Below are 17,251 nucleotides of genomic sequence, written 5' to 3'. Positions count from 1 at the left end.
AGTCATTTGTCATTAATAAAATCAACTACTTTTATTTTAAAATAGTGCCTTTTCAGAGCTTTCAATTCTTTACAGATAATACAGACAAGATTATTTAAAAAATTGCTATATTGTACTGTATACATATTTGAATTCCTTTCAAATGTATTTTAATAAATATGGCATTATGAGTGAAATATAAATGGGGAAAAAGATAAAACAAATGTGCTTGTGGGGTGAAATTTGACAACCCCTTCATCTGCAGAGGAGCCACATATGCAGCAATGAGGTCAGCACTTTCCATCCCAACCCCACACACCCCAACCCCATCTCACCACCACACACTATAAAAATTGTTCCAGCAGCACTGGCCTCACCCCCCACCTCCCTCATTCTCACCTCTAGCCCCATCACAGGCCGGCCCTTGCCACCCTGCTCCCTCTATCCCCTCAGGAGGGGCCCCCCCAACCTCCCCTACAGAGCCTTCCGCTCACACTTCCACTGCTGCTGCCCCTTTAGCTTTCGGGACCATGCTACCCCCCTCATGCCAAAAAAAAAAAAAATCGACCCCACATGCCACAGCCAGCCCCACCTGAAACTCCTTCACGTGCCAACGGGAACTGAACCTGATCTGCCCGAGGTTGCTCTTGTGACAGAATCCAACTTGAAGCACCATTGGCTGAATACAACCACCTGACAGCCAATGGGAAGTTGGGCTAACTAGATTAATCTGACTGATTGACAGCCACTTGGTCCAATAGAACTCCTTCCTGATGAGATGTCTTGAGTGGGCAGGACCTGACCCGGCACTCAAACAGCTCTGTGGAGTAAACAAAGCTTCACAGAGCTTCCCGCTGGCCCCATGTCAACTCCACGCTGCTACTGGCTGAACAAATCGGCAGACCATTTTTGCCCAATGGGGTGACGAGTTGCCACGAGGGAGGGACAGGGGCTGGCTTGGGTGGGAGATTGTCCCCGTTCACGCCCTGGCCCTCAGACAGGTGTGTCTTTTGGTTCCACTCTTACGCTATAAACCCTCCCAACCAACCCGCTCTCTGGCTCCACCCCACCAGCCAGCATTGGCCTAGCAGTGTCCATCTGAGGCCCAGCTTCCCTTACAGCCCAGGCTAGTTTCCCCTTCCCTCCCTCCCTTTCCCCCTCTCCCCCCATTGTACTCTGTATTACACACCCACCCCGCTCATGATATCAGTTCAACTAGTTGTCAGGCTCACATGTGTTTAGCCCCTCCACCCCTCCCAGACAAACCGGACATCACCCCCCTGCAGCCAGCTCTGGGGTGAAGGGCTGTAGCAGACAGCCAACACAACTGTACACCTTGCAACAGCCTGAGAGAGGGGCAGTTTAGCCAATAGGTCATTGCCCACATGTAACAGTTGCAGAGGGTCAACTGGAGAGAGAGGGAAGGAAATTGGTGGTGGTATTTTCCCTACTCCGCCTACAAAACTAACCCTTACCACTGTCTCACCTCCAGGAGATGCTGCTCTCAGATTGTTATAAGACCTGCACAATTAGGTCAACTTTATTTTGCACTATACATACAACTGAATTGAAGAGATTTTTAAATGGACACATGCACAGTAACATGATTGCAAGAAAACCCATTCCTTCCTTTAAGTCAGTCTTAAGTGAAACATTTTAAAAGAAAGATGCTTAAAGTGGGCAGCCCTTTCTACACTTTGTAATTGTTTTCTCAAAATACAATGGAAGAATGGAGGGTACTGAACACAATATTAAACCTTTCCTAGTTATAGTACGATAGACGCTTCCTTTTTGAGGTAGTGGGCAGTGGGGTTCGTTAGGGTGACAATGTCCCAATTTTAAAGGGACAGTCCCGATGGTTGGGGCTTTGTCTTATTTAGGCAACTATTACCGCCAACCCCTGTCATAATTTTTCACATTTGCTCTCTGGTTACCCTAGTTCTGAACATGCTATACTGAGCCAAACTTAAGAGACAGCTGCAGAAGAGATGTTACTGATACCAGTCTGATTTGCTCCTTCCCTTTTCAAAGGTCCCAGCCCTTATGCTGATAATAAAGGAGTGCTCATAAGCAGTCATTTAAAAAAATGTTAATTGTCTTGTATGGATCCCTATATGCAGTAATGTTCAAACAGCAAAGGACCATCACTCGCACAGTTAACTTGTATATTACTGTGAAAGATATAGGTCCCAATTCTAGTTTGCCCTAAAGCTCCTTTCACACAGCTCTGGCAGAGTTGCTGCAAATAAAATTTACTCACACCTGCCCTCCAAAAAACTCCATGTGCTGTAGTTATTCTTTTTCTCCTCCCCACTACCATACTCACAGCCATCCCTTGCTGGTAAAGGCCAACTCAAAATATATCTTAGCATTTAAAGAAAGGCAAAGAACCTTCCGCACTGTTTACATGCAAGGGCTCAAAACTGTGTAGCACAATGAAGAAAGGTGAAGTTTGAACACCTTTCCTGCAGAGAAGGGTGTGTAGTCAGAGTTTGCCTCCTGCATTATAATGCATTGTCCGACAGTGGAGGAACGTTCTGTACTGTTTCTACGGTCTTGTCTTATGAAAGAAGCAGCAGCCAGTTTATTGACTGCCATCACTGGAACAGGAGAGAAGTGACCGTCGTATTCCAAAATCTAATTATTCTGGGACATGCAGATCCTGGTAGGCTCTCTGAATGCAGCCTCTACTTGTGGGAAGGGCAAGAGGAAACATTAGTACTGAACTACACACGCGTCATTACACCAGTATTCTATAGAGATCCAGCACCACCTAGTGGCATCTTTTCATTTTAACACAGACATGTGGAAAAGGATTTACCATGTTAAAAGTCATTCATTAGACCAGACTAGCAGCAGAGATCTCAGGGTAAGTCTACACCCCAACTAGACACTTGTGGCGGACCCATGCCAGCCAACTCAGGCTTGTGGGGCTGTTTCACTGCTGTGTAGACTTCCAGGCTTGGGCTGGGGCCCAAACTCTGGGACCCTGTGAGGCAGGAGGGTCCCAGAGCCTGGGCGCCAGCCTGAAAGTCTACACAGCAGTGAAACAGCCCCGCACCCAGAGCCTGAGTCTGCTGGCACAGCCCAGCCGTGGATTTTACTTTGTTGTGTAGACATACCCTCAGAGGCTTTCAATAAAGTGAAACAGAGATGCCACTTTGGAATGAGCAAATTAAAATCTATATCATATCAGCACAAATCAGACTAGTGGTAGTTTCTCTAAAAGCAGGCAAAAGTGTGCAGAGCTATTACAATCTCGTCTTCTCCCCCCTCCTGCTATCTCAATAAAATATTGATTTTGGCTAATAAAGATAAATAACCCCCTTTTGATTTCCCACACCTACATTCAAAAAGAACCCAGTACCAATGCTGGCCTTTAAAAATCAATATAAAGTATCGGTGCTACCGAGAGACTCCCTACAAATCCCTTTCTTCTCACCAGAGAAACCTAGCTCTCCTTTCTAGATATGCAGTTCCCAGCCTGGTTCACCATCCTCAGAGTAAAATCATAGGTGGCTATTCCCTGTGGTTCCTCCTCCCAGCTGAGGGAGCATCTTATTGGTTCCAAGTATTACAATACATTTATAGCCAATTTTTCCATTATTTCCTGACAGATGTCAGAGTCTGTGTGGGACCTTTGCCAGCACTGACAAGCATTCACTCTTTTCAGCAGTTCTCTTCTTGTTTTATATATCAATGATGACAAACACTTCTGGAGTATCTTCTTCATAGATCTGCATTGCTGAATAAGTTATTGCCTTGACCTCAGTACCCTGGAGGGAATAGGCACAGGAAATTAGTGTGTGTAGACCATGAGCCCCAGCAGTGACTCTGCATGAATCACAGCAATACATGAATATTCACAGACCTCCTGGGAATGCTATTCAGTTTACAGTAGTTTTCAGACTGGGGTACGTGTACCCCTAGGGGTACGTGAGCTCTCGTCAGGGGGTACATAAGAAAAATCCTGTAATGGCAGACATTTTATTTAGTCTAGAGATTTTCAAACTGTGTGTGTGGGGGGGTGCCCCCTAGGGGTGTGTGGAAGAACGTTCGGGGGTGAGCGGGGACACCAAGTGGCTTGGGCCAGTGATGCCAGGCAGCTCAAGGAGGGAGTGCCACCTCCACCCCGACTGACCTCCGTGAAAACTTCTAGAAGCTGTTGCTAAATAGAAAGAAAAAATTGGGGAGGGGCACATGATACCACACACCCTCCCCCACCTATGTCAGATGGGGGCATGCAGTAGACTACATTATTTTGAAAGGGGTACAAAGCCTAAAAAGTTTGAAAACCGCTTAGTTTAAAAAATAAATATATCTATCTCCTTCCCCAGAAGCACAGCTGTGCTACATTTGTTATGAGTGCAAAGGTTGGGACATCAACATGTAGTAACTGGTCTAGGTCAGTGACTGACGGGAAAGTAGCAGAACAAAGTTACTTCCTGCATAGCATGATCTCCCATCTCCTAGCCACAACAGAACACCACCGTTTGGGTGATGTGAGAGGTAAACAGGAAGGATTATATTAGTTTATTACGGACTCTCTAGAGAATATACAAAAGAGCACCCTAATAACTAATGCCAGTGTAAGCCCCCTGACTTTGGATTGGTTTGCATTTCATTGGCTCCACAAGACAACTGACTTCTCATTGTTGCTAGCTGGAGTGTCTGGGTGATTACTCAGAACAGTTTCAGGAGTGCTAATTGCTGCATTCACAAATGGCAGTTAGTGAGCCAGGGTTTTGGTATCAGAGGCAATACTGACATCGAATTACACAGAAAAGTCTGTAACTGGCTCTCTTAATAATTTGGGAGAAAAGCCTTTGTCATACCCATGAGACTGTAAGACGCAGAGCAATTGTTACATACCTGAGGGTGTTTGGGTAAAGAGAACTCTTCCCCCCACCTTAGGGAACAAACAAAAACAAACAAACCCACAAATAAGTATGAAGAGATTGATGAAGCTTTGGTTTAATTCAGCAACTACCATTGCTGGAATCACTAGTGCAAGAGAGACACTTAGCAGAAATCCACTTTATGGTAAACCTCAGATTAACTCTCCTCAGTAGTTCTCTCCTAGCATAACAATTGAGTTGGTGTGGGGATAGAGAGCGGAGCCATCCCAGCATAGATGCTAGTTACTTGTACCATGCTTGTTTAAATATATAAAAAGCCTCCTGTTCCAGGCTCTAGCCTCTTGGACAATTTTACAAGCTATTAACAAACAAATATATAAGTAATTCAGGGGACAACATACTATACCCTCTCTAGTAGTTAAAACATGCAACTCCCACTGTAGGGGAGAGAATGGCACACCATCCCTTGATGGAGTCTGTGTGCCCCATGGAGGGGAATTTGCCTTTTCCAACTAATTGCTGGAAAGGTCACTCCCATAAGCCAGGGTTGCTAGGAAAGATGTGGGTGGAAGAGAGGAAGCATGAGCCAGTGGTTAGGCAGCAACCCATGATATAAAAGAACTGGGGTGGGGCTCTACTACAGAATTCCTGTGTGACCTTGGGAAAGTCACTTAGGCTTGGTCTACACTAACCCCCCAAATCGAACTAAGGTACGCAACTTCAGCTACTTGAATAACGTAGCTGAAGTTCGAAGTACCTTAGTTCGATCTTACCTCGGTCCACACGCGGCAGGCAGGCTCCCCCGTCGACTCCGCGGTACTCCTCTCGCCGAGCTGGAGTACCGCAGTCGACGGCGAGCACTTCCGGGTTCGATTTATCACGTCCAGACAAGACGCGATAAGTCGAACCCAGAAGTTCGATTGCCAGCCGCCGAAATAGCGGCTGGGTATAGACGTACCCTTAGCCTCCCATGGTTTCAGTTCCCCCACCTGTAAAATGGGGATGATAGCACTTCCACACCTCACAGAGGTTTTGTGAGGATAAATATGTTAAAGCCTGTGAGGCACTAAAAATAAAGGGGCCCAGAGAAGTACTTAAAATAGATAGGAGGAAGAGGAGAACAAACAAAGCCCCTTTTCCTTTCACTTATGCATTAGAGATTCACTCTTACACAGTTCCCCTATACAATCCTCCTATTAAAAAGGATTCAAGTTATTCTGGTCCTTCCAAGTCTCCTCATGCAAGTACAATACACGCAGTGTACGGTCAGCTACAAAATTGAAAAGCTAATCCCCCAATAAATTCACCGAATCAACAACCCCTTCAGAATGTAAATGCTATCGAAATTCTCCAGTGGGAGTGAAACTAGGCATCTATGGCCTTGTCTAGACTATGGCCACATCCACACCAGGAAAATGTATTAACTAAGCATGTGCTAACAGCCTAGTCTTAATAAGGCTGCTATAGTTCAAACATTTTAAACTGGTCAAGATAAAACCTAGCAGGGAGCATAGGTTTAACTCCATCTGGTTAACATGTTCTGAAGTACAATTGCTTTGTATCAATTAGACTTTTAGGGCTGGTCCACACTAAGCCCCCAGTTCGAACTAAGATACTTCGACTTCAGCTACGTTATTCATGTAGCTGAAGTTGCGTATCTTAGTTCGAACTTAAAGGTACTTACCGTGGGTCCACACGCGGCAGGCAGGCTCCCCCGTCGACTCCGCCTACTCCTCTCGCGGAGCAGGATTATTGGCGTCGACGGCGAGCACTTCCGGGATCGATTCATCGCGTCTAAACAAGATGCGATAAATCGATCCCAGAAGATCGATTGCTTGCCGCCGAACCAGCGGGTAAGTATAGACGTACCCTTAGATGAGGTTAGTTAGATTGAGCTGCCTCAATCTAACATCACACCTTTAAATCCTAGTCTAGAGAAGGCCGACAAAACAGGGAGAAGGAAGTGGAGAGACGTTGATTTGCCTACAGTCCCTGCATTGTCTCAAGTAATTCCCTGAAGTTCTGGGCTCAGATTATTTTTATTTCCGGTCTGCTTCCACGTCTTTGATAGTGACTGGTTGAAATGCATCAGAATAGTAAGTAGTATTTATACAGTTTTACAAACATTGACTGGTTAATCTTCATGACAGAGAGCATGGTAGATACTTAAATTTTATATACAAGACAGACAGAGATAGAGGGACTTGCCCAAGGCCCCCACACTCCTTCCTAGTCTTTATTCACTGGTTTTCAGAATTTTGCTTTTAATGAGATGGTGTTGATCACTCACCCAATGGACCTTATTTTGTACCTCATTCGGTCAATGTAAAGCACTTTCACCTCCTGCAAGGAAAAAAGAAACAGGGGGGAAAATTTGCCATTAAGAGGACTTCTCAGAATGATTTATACCACCAGATGAAGACTCCCAGTGAACATGCCCCCATACAAAGCCAATATTCACATAATCATCAGAACCTAAAGCCAACATTTGAGCAGCCTTAGAGAGACACACTGGTGTTCAGAATTCAGATGTACATAGAACAGTTATTACAGTAGAACGGCACCTATTCATTAGCATTTATAACAGCTACACTAAGAGTATATTCCTTGCCTCTCCCTATCCTTGTGTCTACAATCCTCCCATGTGTTGGTGGGTCTAAGTGGTTTGTTGGTTCCACCTTTACTGCCCCAGATACTGCTGTACATAGGGCAGGTGTTGGTAGGGAACATTCCTGTCCTGTAAGATGGAAGAGACTTACCCTGGGTATGAAGAACTGGTCAGCACTGAATTTATACAGCCACTCATTCAAGAAGTTATAGAGAAGAGAAGGGAGGTCATGTCCTGCAGGATAGAAGCAGAGAGAAAGTGACTCAACTGGGAGCCCGGTCAAGAACTTCCCAAACATTCTTTTAGTCCATATCAAAGGGGCAGTTTCCTGATGACAAAGCACTAGAAGGTTCAGATTACCTGTGTATAAATCTGGATTTAATAAATCTGTACCAGTACTACATATAAGGAGCCAACTGAGATTGGCTCCTTAGACGTAGTACTGACCTTTTAATTTCAATGCACTTCTCTTTCAACGAGTTAATAGAATAGGTCCACTGCCTTCTTACCTTCTGCCTCCACTTCTATAGTATCCAAGGGTTCAACAGTCTCTGTATCCGTCATGTAGCCAAACATGGCCATAGCACATTGCTCAAATGTCTCTTCCAAAGTATCTCCCCAGGCATGTAACCTACAGACATCAGCATTACTCCATCATACAACAGTTACAAAGAAAGTGGGGGGGATGCAGATGAAAAATTGGGGTGCTCGTATAAGTGGAAAAGGAAGTGAATGCCGAGAAGTGCAGACCTGCCATTACCCAAGATTAGGGAAGCACTGCTTAAAAATTGCAAGAGGAAAGGGGCTTCCTTTTGGAGGGACAGTGGGAAAGTAGTAAATATTTTATTAAAAGTAGTGATGTCCTTCCTAAATATGGACAGTTGGCAGGCATGGAAATAGACCACTTGGAAATAAGAGGTAGCATGAAAATTTGAGTTTGAAGAGAAGAGATGAAGAATTAAAACACCTCCATGTAGCTTAGACTTATTTCAGGAGTACTCTAGGCATACCTCTGTGACATTCTGTACCTTGGGGGAGCACCCTGTAACCCCCCCATACTCATCTGTATAGAATTGTGATATTACATATAAAGCATGCCTTGTAAAGTACCAGGGGAAAGGTTATTATCTGCTGAAAGTCATTTCTCTATCCATATACAGACATTCCCCGGGTTACACAAACCTGACTTACGGAAATCCACGTACGGAATTTTTTCCGTAAGTTTTTTTGTTTTTTGGCGCACGTAATTGTTGGAGATACGTTCCCAACTTACGCAAAGAGTTCCAGAACAGAATGTTTGCGTAAGTCGGGGAGAGTCTGTATGTATATCATTAATGTATGTGACGTTATGAGAATTGTGTTGTATGGTTGTCACTAAAACATGCTGTAAGTTGGGGAATCAGCAGATATTAGCTCCCCAGAGGCAACAGCAAGGAAAGTAACCAACGCTCGGGCAGGGTGTCATACAACCCATCAACAACCACTGTCTAGCAAGGGCACTACAATTCAATGATTCACTTGCATGAGGCCACACCAAGGGAATTGCTCAACCTTGCCTGGAGACTCAGCAATGCCCTGAAACATTCCTGGACTTGTGTTCTACAAGCAGAGTACAAAACTGAACACAGGGGCCCAGGCTTGGCCTGTCTCCTTCACCCACCTACACTGCAAGCAACAAGGACACTCTGAAGACTCCCACTGAGGGGACTGGCCCAGATGTCTAGGGTGAAATCGGTGTACTATGAACTGCAATATCCAGTGGAGTGAGAAAAACTGCTTGATCTAGTTGTTGCCCAGTCTAATAGTGTTGAGAGTTAAGACTGCAGGCTTATATTTTATTTCTATTGGTAACTAACTGACTTTTTGCCGATCACTTTAAAATCTATCTTTTGTAGTCAATACATGTGTTTTACTGTTTTATCTTTACCAGTGAATTTGCCTGAAGTGTGTGGTAAATCTGCTCAGGTTTTGCAAAGGCTGGAGTATGTCCACTTTCCATTAATGAAGTAGTGAACCAATTAATAAATCTGCACTGCCCATCTTGAATATATTCCTGAAGTCCAGTGCTGGGAGGATTTGGTTGGTGCCTTTCCCGGTGTGATTCATGAGTGGCTCTGGGAGCATTCATGCAATCTAGCTGACTCTGGGGCTCCACATGTGGTTGTGCTGAGTGATAACAGCTCCTGGAGGGGTTTGCTGCTGGTCACTAGAAAGGCATTATGACAGACAGCCCAGGTTGCACAGTTTAGGGGGCACAGCGGTCCCACGGTCCCAGGCTGCACCCCGGGGAATCCATCACAACCTTAATAAAAGAGAAATAGATGGACTATATTTCCCCCCCACCCCGCCCCCATGTCCTCCCAAGAGAAACCATATTGTTGAAATGAAACAAAGAATATCTAGCATCCCAGCAGTGGTGTTGGAACCACTTTTATAGTGGGGGTGCTGAAAGCCATTGAACAAGACTGTAAACCCTGTACATGATAGAAACTACTTCAAGCAAGAGGGTGCTGCTGCACCCCCAGACCCCTAGTTCCAGCACCTCTGCATCTCAGCATGCTTAGATATGCATTCCGTAAGCTCAAAGGGGATATATTTGGCCCAATTCTCCTCTCACAACAGTTTACATAGATGCAACCCTGCTGACTTCACAGTTACTCCTGATTTACATCAAATGTAATAGAAGAATTAATCTTAGTGAGGTTACACACAGAAATTTACTCCTGGGGGAATTCTGCACCACTGTGCATGCACAGAATCCCCCCCAAACAGAAAATACATTCTGCCCTGGAAGTGCTGCAGTTCTTCCTTTTGCCCACCAGAGGACGCGGTGGCACCACAGCAGCCTCTGGTGTGCGAAAGGCGGAACTGCAGCACTTCTGGGGCAGAATGTATTTTCTGTTGGGGAAAAAAATTCTGTGCATGCACAGTGGCGCAGAATTCCCCCAGGAAAAGTTCATCACTGCACCCTGCCTCCAGAGCCAGGTTAGGACAGAGAGTGGGGCACACACGGCTGCTGGGTGCGTGTGTGTGTGTATGTCACAGATTGGGGTTCAGAATAGCTAGTGGGGGGGGACAGACTGGGGCATGGGCCCAGGAGATGGTGTGGTGACAGTGTTGAACCAGGGGCTAAATGGGAGTTGGGATGCAAGGCCACATGGGGATGGGGGAGAAGGGCTGCAGGGACATATTCGATGGGGAAGGAAGCTGCAGAGACCCATGGGCATAGGTGCTGACTCCATGGATGCTCTGGCACTGGAGCTAGGGTCGAGCACCCCCCGGCACATTAGAAAGTTGGCACCTGTGCCCATGGGGATGGGAGGTGTGGGGAGAGGGGCAGATGGGCCTGACTGAATGGGACAGGCTTTGGGTCACCAAGGGTCTGCATGTGGAAGGCTTCCGAATTCCCTAACAATCCAGCCCCACCCCAACAAACAAACAACCCGTTCCATACTTCTCCCAGCCACATCCAACAACCCTCCGGGTTCACTCCAGGCTCCTTCCCTCTCCCTCAGCTCCTCCGTTGCCCCTGACTCCCCCAAGCCTTTGCACTGCTTCTGACAGGTGCAGGAAATACAGTTCTGTATTGTAATTTAAAATTAATTACTCAAAGTTCTGTGTTAATATCCCTAGTAAGGAATCTGTTTGTCAAAAAAAGTTACCAGAATCTTTTTTTTGGTCTGTATTGTTACAGACAAACTTGCTGACAGATATTTTGAAATAAATTACCAAAATAATTGAAACTGGCATGATTATACTGATATTTTGACAAATAAAATTTGCAGAATTTTAAAATATTGTGTACAGAATTTTTAATTTTTTGGCACAGAATTCCCCCAGGAGTAGAAATTGCAGCTGTAAATACTCACTGCACATCAGCTGTGTGATCCAGATCTGAGGGAGTAGAAAAAGAATAGTTATAATGAGATCATCATGGTGGTTTAAAAATAAGCAATAATATGGAAGAAAAAGTCAGGTTCTGTTAATAACAAGATAATTGTTTGTGCTTGTTTTGACACTGAAGTTCCAGTTAGTGTGTTAATCTGATTAATAAACAATGACATTGGAAAATATTTAATTCAGGGTCATCAACACATGTCCACAGAGCAGGTTTTAAAAGAAAGCCACCAAAAGCCAACTTGTTGCTAGTGAAGCCACCGATAACATGGTACAATTCAGGGCAGGCTGCAACAGTGTTCCCCTTTTGTGGTCCACCAAGGGCACCCACTCTTAGGCTTCCAGCTCCCAGCCATCACCTCTCTTGGGGAGAGACCCACATCTCCCTCCCCCTCCTGAGTGGGTTTTTTCCAGGTGGCACAATTCCCTGCCTAAATAGACCAGGGTTTGTGATTTGCTCTCCTCCCAGAAGCTATAGCCAGCTTAAATTGCCCACAGTTATGTTCTGACACAACCCTTTCTAAGTAAGCACTTTTACTCTTAAGATGAAAGCATTACAGAGAAAACACAATTTAAAAAAAAAAAAAAAAAAAAAAAAACACGACCCTACACATGCAATAAGTTTACCAAAGATCACCCCTCCTCCAGCAGGGGCTCTGGTAGGAGGTAGTCCTTCAAACCCACAAAAGATTTCATGGTTACAAGTTCCTAACAGCTTCAGCTCAGCACAAGCCCACCCATGCATAGGTTAGTCTTTTCTTTATGCAGCCAGGTTGTCTAACTGCATCCACTGCTTTTTAAAATCAGTTTTATTTGTTAAAATGCTATTCTAGACCATTCCAGCTTTTATCTGCCTTCCATTAATCTATGCTTCGGGTCAGCTTGTCAACATTCGGCCCCTCCCTGTGCTTCTGCTTGTAGGAATCAAGCACAGACAATGTAACCAAGTTCATTTTACAATGTAAAATGTACTCCTACCTCCATTGTAGGCATAATACCCCAGAGGGGACTGAGCTGAATAAGAAAAAAGCAGCAGGTGGTACAGAATGTATTTTGCTGCTTGCACACAACAAGGTGTGGTGTTGTAATTGATAACAGTATTCTGCACCATAATTTTGAGGCATAATGTTGATGGATCAGGACCGGATACAGGAAGTTGGGGGAGAACATAAGAACAGCCATACTGGGTCAGACCAAAGGTCCATCTAGCCCGGTATCCTGTCTTCCAACAGTGGCCAATGCCAGGTGCCCCGGAGGGAATGAACAGAACAGGTAATCAGCAAGTGATCCATCCCCTATCGCCCATTCCCAGCTTCTGCCAAACAGAGGCTAGGGACACCATGTCTGCCCATTCCGGCTAATAGCCATTGATGGACCTATCCTCCATGAACTTATCTAGTTCTCTTTTGAACCCTGTTATAGTCTTGACCTTCACAACATCCTCTGGCAAAGAGTTCCACAGGTTGACTGTGCTTTGTGTGAAGAAATACTTCCTTTTGTTTATTTTAAACCTGCTGCCTATTAATTTTATTTGGTGACCCCTAGTTCTTGTTTTATGAGAAGGAGTAAATAACACTTCCTGATTTACTCTCTCCACACCAGTCATGATTTTATAGACCTCTATCATATCCCCTGCTTAGTCATCTCTTTTCCAAGCTGCAAAGTCCCAGTCTTATTAATCTCTCCTCATATGGAAGCTGTTCCATCCCCCTAATCATTTTGTTGCCCTTTTCTGAACGTTTTCCAGTTCCAATACATCTTTTTTGAGATGGGCCAACCACATCTGCATGCAGTATTCAAGATGTGGGAGTACCACGGATTTATATAGAGGCAGTATATTTTCTGTCACATTAGCAATCTCTTTCTTAATGATACCCAACATTCTGTTTGCTTTTTTGACTGCTGCTGTACATTGAGTGGATGTTTTCAGAGAACTATCCACAATGACTCCAAGATCTTTCTTGAGTGGTAACAGCTAATTTTGACCCCATCATTTTATATGTATAGTTGGGATTAAGTTTTCCAGTGTGCATTAATCAACATTGAATTTCATCTGCCATTTTGTTGCTCAGTCACCTAATTTTGAGAGATCCTTTTGTAGCTCTTTGCAATCTGCCTGGGACTTAACTATTTTGAGTAGTTTTGTATCATCTGCAAATTTGCCACCTCACGGTTTACCCCTTTTTCCAGATAATTTATTAATATGTTGAATAGGACTGGTCCCAGTAGCAACGCCTGGGGAACACCACTATTTACCTCTCTCCATTCTGAGAGCTGACCATTTATTCCTACCCTTTGTTTCCTATCTTTTAACCAGTTACCAATCCATGAGAGGACCTTCCCTCTTATCCCAAGACAGCTTACTTTGCTTAAGAGCCTGTGGTGAGGGACCTTGTCAAAGGCTTTCTGAAAAATCTAAGTACACTATATCCACTGGATCCCCCTTGTCCACGTTTGTTGATCCCTTCAAGAATTCTAGTAGATTGGTGAGGCATGATTTCTCTTTACACACACACAAAAAAAAGATGTTGACTCTTCCCCAACACTTGAGCACTTGATTCCCACTGAAACCAGTAACTCAGAGGATCAGACCCTAAATGCCTTCAGTTACATAGGGGCTCCCCAGTATAGCTGCACTCTGTAAAGCATTAGGTTTATGTTTAAAACGGTCTTTAAAAAATAGTTTCCAAACTTGTGCCGTTAAAGCAGATACATGAACAGTCAAAACGTTGGTCATCAGCCACTAACGGATCCAAAAAAGCATATACATGGACTGTACAAGCCACTGCAGATAGATATCTTTGTACAGAGTCATGTTAAGAGTAGTCCAGTGAAAGGACTAAAGAGTCCGGCTCTGCGCACCTACAGTGCAAGATGCAGGCATTAGGCCCGATCCTACAAATACTGCCCGTCAGCTGCCAGAAGTGGGGACAGCTGCTGAGTGAAGAGCACTCTTGAAAATCTGACCAATAATGCTTACTACCTTTAAGTCCCATTGACTTATGCCAAGTGTTAAGTGCTTGTGTGATCACACCCAAGATGGCACAGTTTCTCCATTTTATTATTGCCAGTGCAGTATGCTCCAAATCCGGATCATTACTCCTTAAGATGATGAAAGTCAATTTTAAGCAAAACCGCTCTTTCATAAAAAAGGCTTTTACAGCTGGGTTTGGGGATGCGTGTGTCAGTAAGGGTTTTAAGAGAGGACAGTGCACTTAACAAATAAAGAGTATGATGACCCTAAGTGACAAAATCTAATTGAGAGCAAAGTTAAGGAACAAAAGTAAGTGAGCTAGTGATTGAATGAAATGATAGTTATTAAAATCAATAGGGGAAACCTAGAAATGGTGTATCAGTGTTGTTGCATTGTCAAACAACATAAATTATAGAACAGAATTTCAAAGCAAAGATGAACACAGTCTATATCTCCTATCTCTAGCTAAAACAGATTTCTGCCAGCTCTTATGAGATATTAAAGGTGTTTACTGCACCAACACAGCAAACAAGTGATGAGGACTAGATGTCTGTGACAGTTTCTTCTTTTCCCGCAAGGCTGAGAAGTGTCATGTGTTTGGTATATTCCGCAGGCTCAGTGCACAAGCCTTTTTTTGTTCATTTATAGCTTTTAAGCTATACATGAACACCCTAATATGTGGCATTGGCTTTTAAACTATTAAGAATTACAAAATGAGGAGGACAGGGACCCACACTATAAAATTTTATACAACCGCAATTTAGGGATCTAGAATTTAAGTCAACTCACAGTAATAAAAAAAAAGTGTGTGAAATAACCACATTTGTCGGAGACAGATCTAAACTGAGGTCTAAAATAAGTAACAGACCATAGATCATCACAGCTGAAAACCATCCTCTTGGTTCCATAATCACTTACCTGATTATGATTTGTGACTAGTTTCCCTACCAACTGTCTCTAACAAACAACAAACACGATGACAACAACTCCATTCAGACAGAGAATAAAAATCTTCTCTGATTACATAAGGAAGATTGGTTCCATTTTGACTGGTGGAATATGCTGCTGTCATTAGGCCTATACTAGGCTTAAGAGCTGAACAAGTCCTGGAATATATGTTAATGAATTCCACAAACTACTCTCCCAAATGGGCACTGCCCAAATAAAACTGCAGTTAGACACAGGAGGCCCTTCCTGTAAGTACCTAAAGCTATTAAAAATCAAGGCAGGATGGAATTCCTGGGGAGGGAAGGGGGAAAAAGCCCAGGCAAAAGTCTCAAAGCAGCAAATTAAAGCACATAATGCAAAAACAAAACAAACAGAAAAACGTGTAGAGAAGATGAAAAAAATATATTCACCAGCTAAGATCTTAAGCATTTGTTTAGAGACAAGAAACAGCTTAGAAGGAGAGTTTCTCGGTTTGCTTTTTATGAATAAGTCATTGTCTAGTTATTTACATCACAGAAAGGCACAAAATAATTCAACAAATTAAGAAACATAAACAACCCCTACAGTTAAACTACAGACACACCCACAATCTGAAAGTGAAAACAGCATGCAGCACTAGTGTATTAAGGGGACTCACCTTTCCATAGTCCCCCCACACCCATCACCCCATAGACTATGCCTGGACAAGGCTAGGAATACTCACACTCATATTTCTTATTGAGGGGCGGATACTTGGCTTTAATGGCCTGCTGGTCCGCTGTCAGATTATAGTCCCTGTAGTTATCTGCCATGATCACTTTGGTGTACACGACTCACTTCCTGCTTTATAAAAATGGCCACCCCCTTTCAGGCTACTGTCAGGGAAATTTCCACACGTGATGCTGGTGCTTAAAGAGAGAGTTCTCTTTTTATCAGGCCAGTCTCTGAGGAGAATCAATAGCAATTTTGGAAGAGCTCTTTTATTGTAACTAAAAGTAGCTAGCACCACAATTGTAGGAGGCTATGGAACGGTGATATTTTAAATGTGCCTCTTTTAATTCCCATGCCACCAAATCCTTTGTTCATGTGGGGAACTTTAGACCTTGATTCTGCAAAGATTTTACAGGTGCGTTTAAATGAATGCACTGCAAATAGTGAACATGCACAGTGGGTAAAGTTAAGCATGTGCATGAGTCTTTGCAGGTTTGGGGCCACAAATTGTAAACTCCTTGGAGCAGGAATAATGTCTTCCTTTATGCCCCAAGCATGCTGTCAATGCTCCATAAATAATAGAATGATATTAAAACCAAAGTAACAAGCCAGTTGTATAGGAGGCCTGCCTGAGCTTACAAGTGTCAAATGCTTTCCAGTCCCCCTGAAGTTAATGGCATCTGAGGGTATTCAGCACTTTACAGAACACTGTCCAGTGCGCATATGGTAATCTAAACATAGACGTGTTACAAAACAAGCCCCTATAAAGCCCACCAAACCCACAACAGCTGGCACAAATGCAGACTCTGTGGCTCTCAACCATGTTACTACAGCAGATAAAAGTGAAATCTGTTCTTAAGGGCAGTGACTGTTTGTTAGTCCCCAATCCTGAAAACACACACAAATGCTTAAGTCAATGGGGCTCTGCATAGGATCTGGTCCCTAGCGAACAAGGTTGTCAGATCCCAGTGAAGAGTATGTTTCCTAAAATCAGCCTCTTTGCAGTTCCTTCAGACTTTCATGCCAGGTTTATAATTTGAAAGGTAAATGGAAATAAACATCAGGACCATAAAACACATATCAACTGCAGGTGCTGTAATAAAATATTTATCCCCGAACTGGACCTTCCTATATCTTCCCCTTCCCCACAGAGTGGCAAGCCTTGCTCTTTCCTTAAATTGTTTGCATGTGGAAGGATCTATCTACAGCTAAATCCAAGTAGCATCCTCAACAGCTGATGGAAATTGTACTGATTCAAAACAGTATTGCCAGCTCTTGTGATTTTATCATGAAGGT

The 17,251-nt window shown here is 43.8% G+C and overlaps 1 protein-coding gene across 4 annotated transcripts in view; it reads right to left on the bottom strand.

Moving 5' to 3' along the window:
• Positions 1 to 16,119, bottom strand: part of ZBTB8OS (zinc finger and BTB domain containing 8 opposite strand) — a 52,683-nt gene extending 36,564 nt beyond the window's left edge. The window contains exons 1-7 of one of the 4 annotated variants that reach the window (XM_008171053.4): positions 15,969 to 16,117; positions 11,316 to 11,340; positions 7,956 to 8,077; positions 7,598 to 7,680; positions 7,129 to 7,181; positions 4,852 to 4,888; positions 6 to 3,755 (exon numbers count right to left, since the gene is read on the bottom strand). In XM_008171053.4, the coding sequence (XP_008169275.2) occupies positions 3,669 to 3,755; positions 4,852 to 4,888; positions 7,129 to 7,181; positions 7,598 to 7,680; positions 7,956 to 8,077; positions 11,316 to 11,340; positions 15,969 to 16,056 (495 nt within the window). In that variant the 5' untranslated portion in view covers positions 16,057 to 16,117 and the 3' untranslated portion in view covers positions 6 to 3,668. Of the gene's footprint in view, positions 1 to 5; positions 3,756 to 4,851; positions 4,889 to 7,128; positions 7,182 to 7,597; positions 7,681 to 7,955; positions 8,078 to 11,315; positions 11,341 to 15,968 lie in introns of those variants that run through there. The other 3 variants (XM_042844741.2, XM_042844740.2, XM_065576947.1) reach the window with 3 other exon arrangements.
• Between the last annotated feature and the right edge of the window lie 1,132 nt (positions 16,120 to 17,251).

Source organism: Chrysemys picta, chromosome 23 (assembly GCF_011386835.1).
Source record: "Chrysemys picta bellii isolate R12L10 chromosome 23, ASM1138683v2, whole genome shotgun sequence".
In the NCBI taxonomy this organism is placed as follows: Eukaryota; Metazoa; Chordata; order Testudines; family Emydidae; genus Chrysemys; species Chrysemys picta.
Note: the sequence above shows the minus strand (reverse complement) of the source record. Positions and strands in the feature narration are given on the sequence as shown.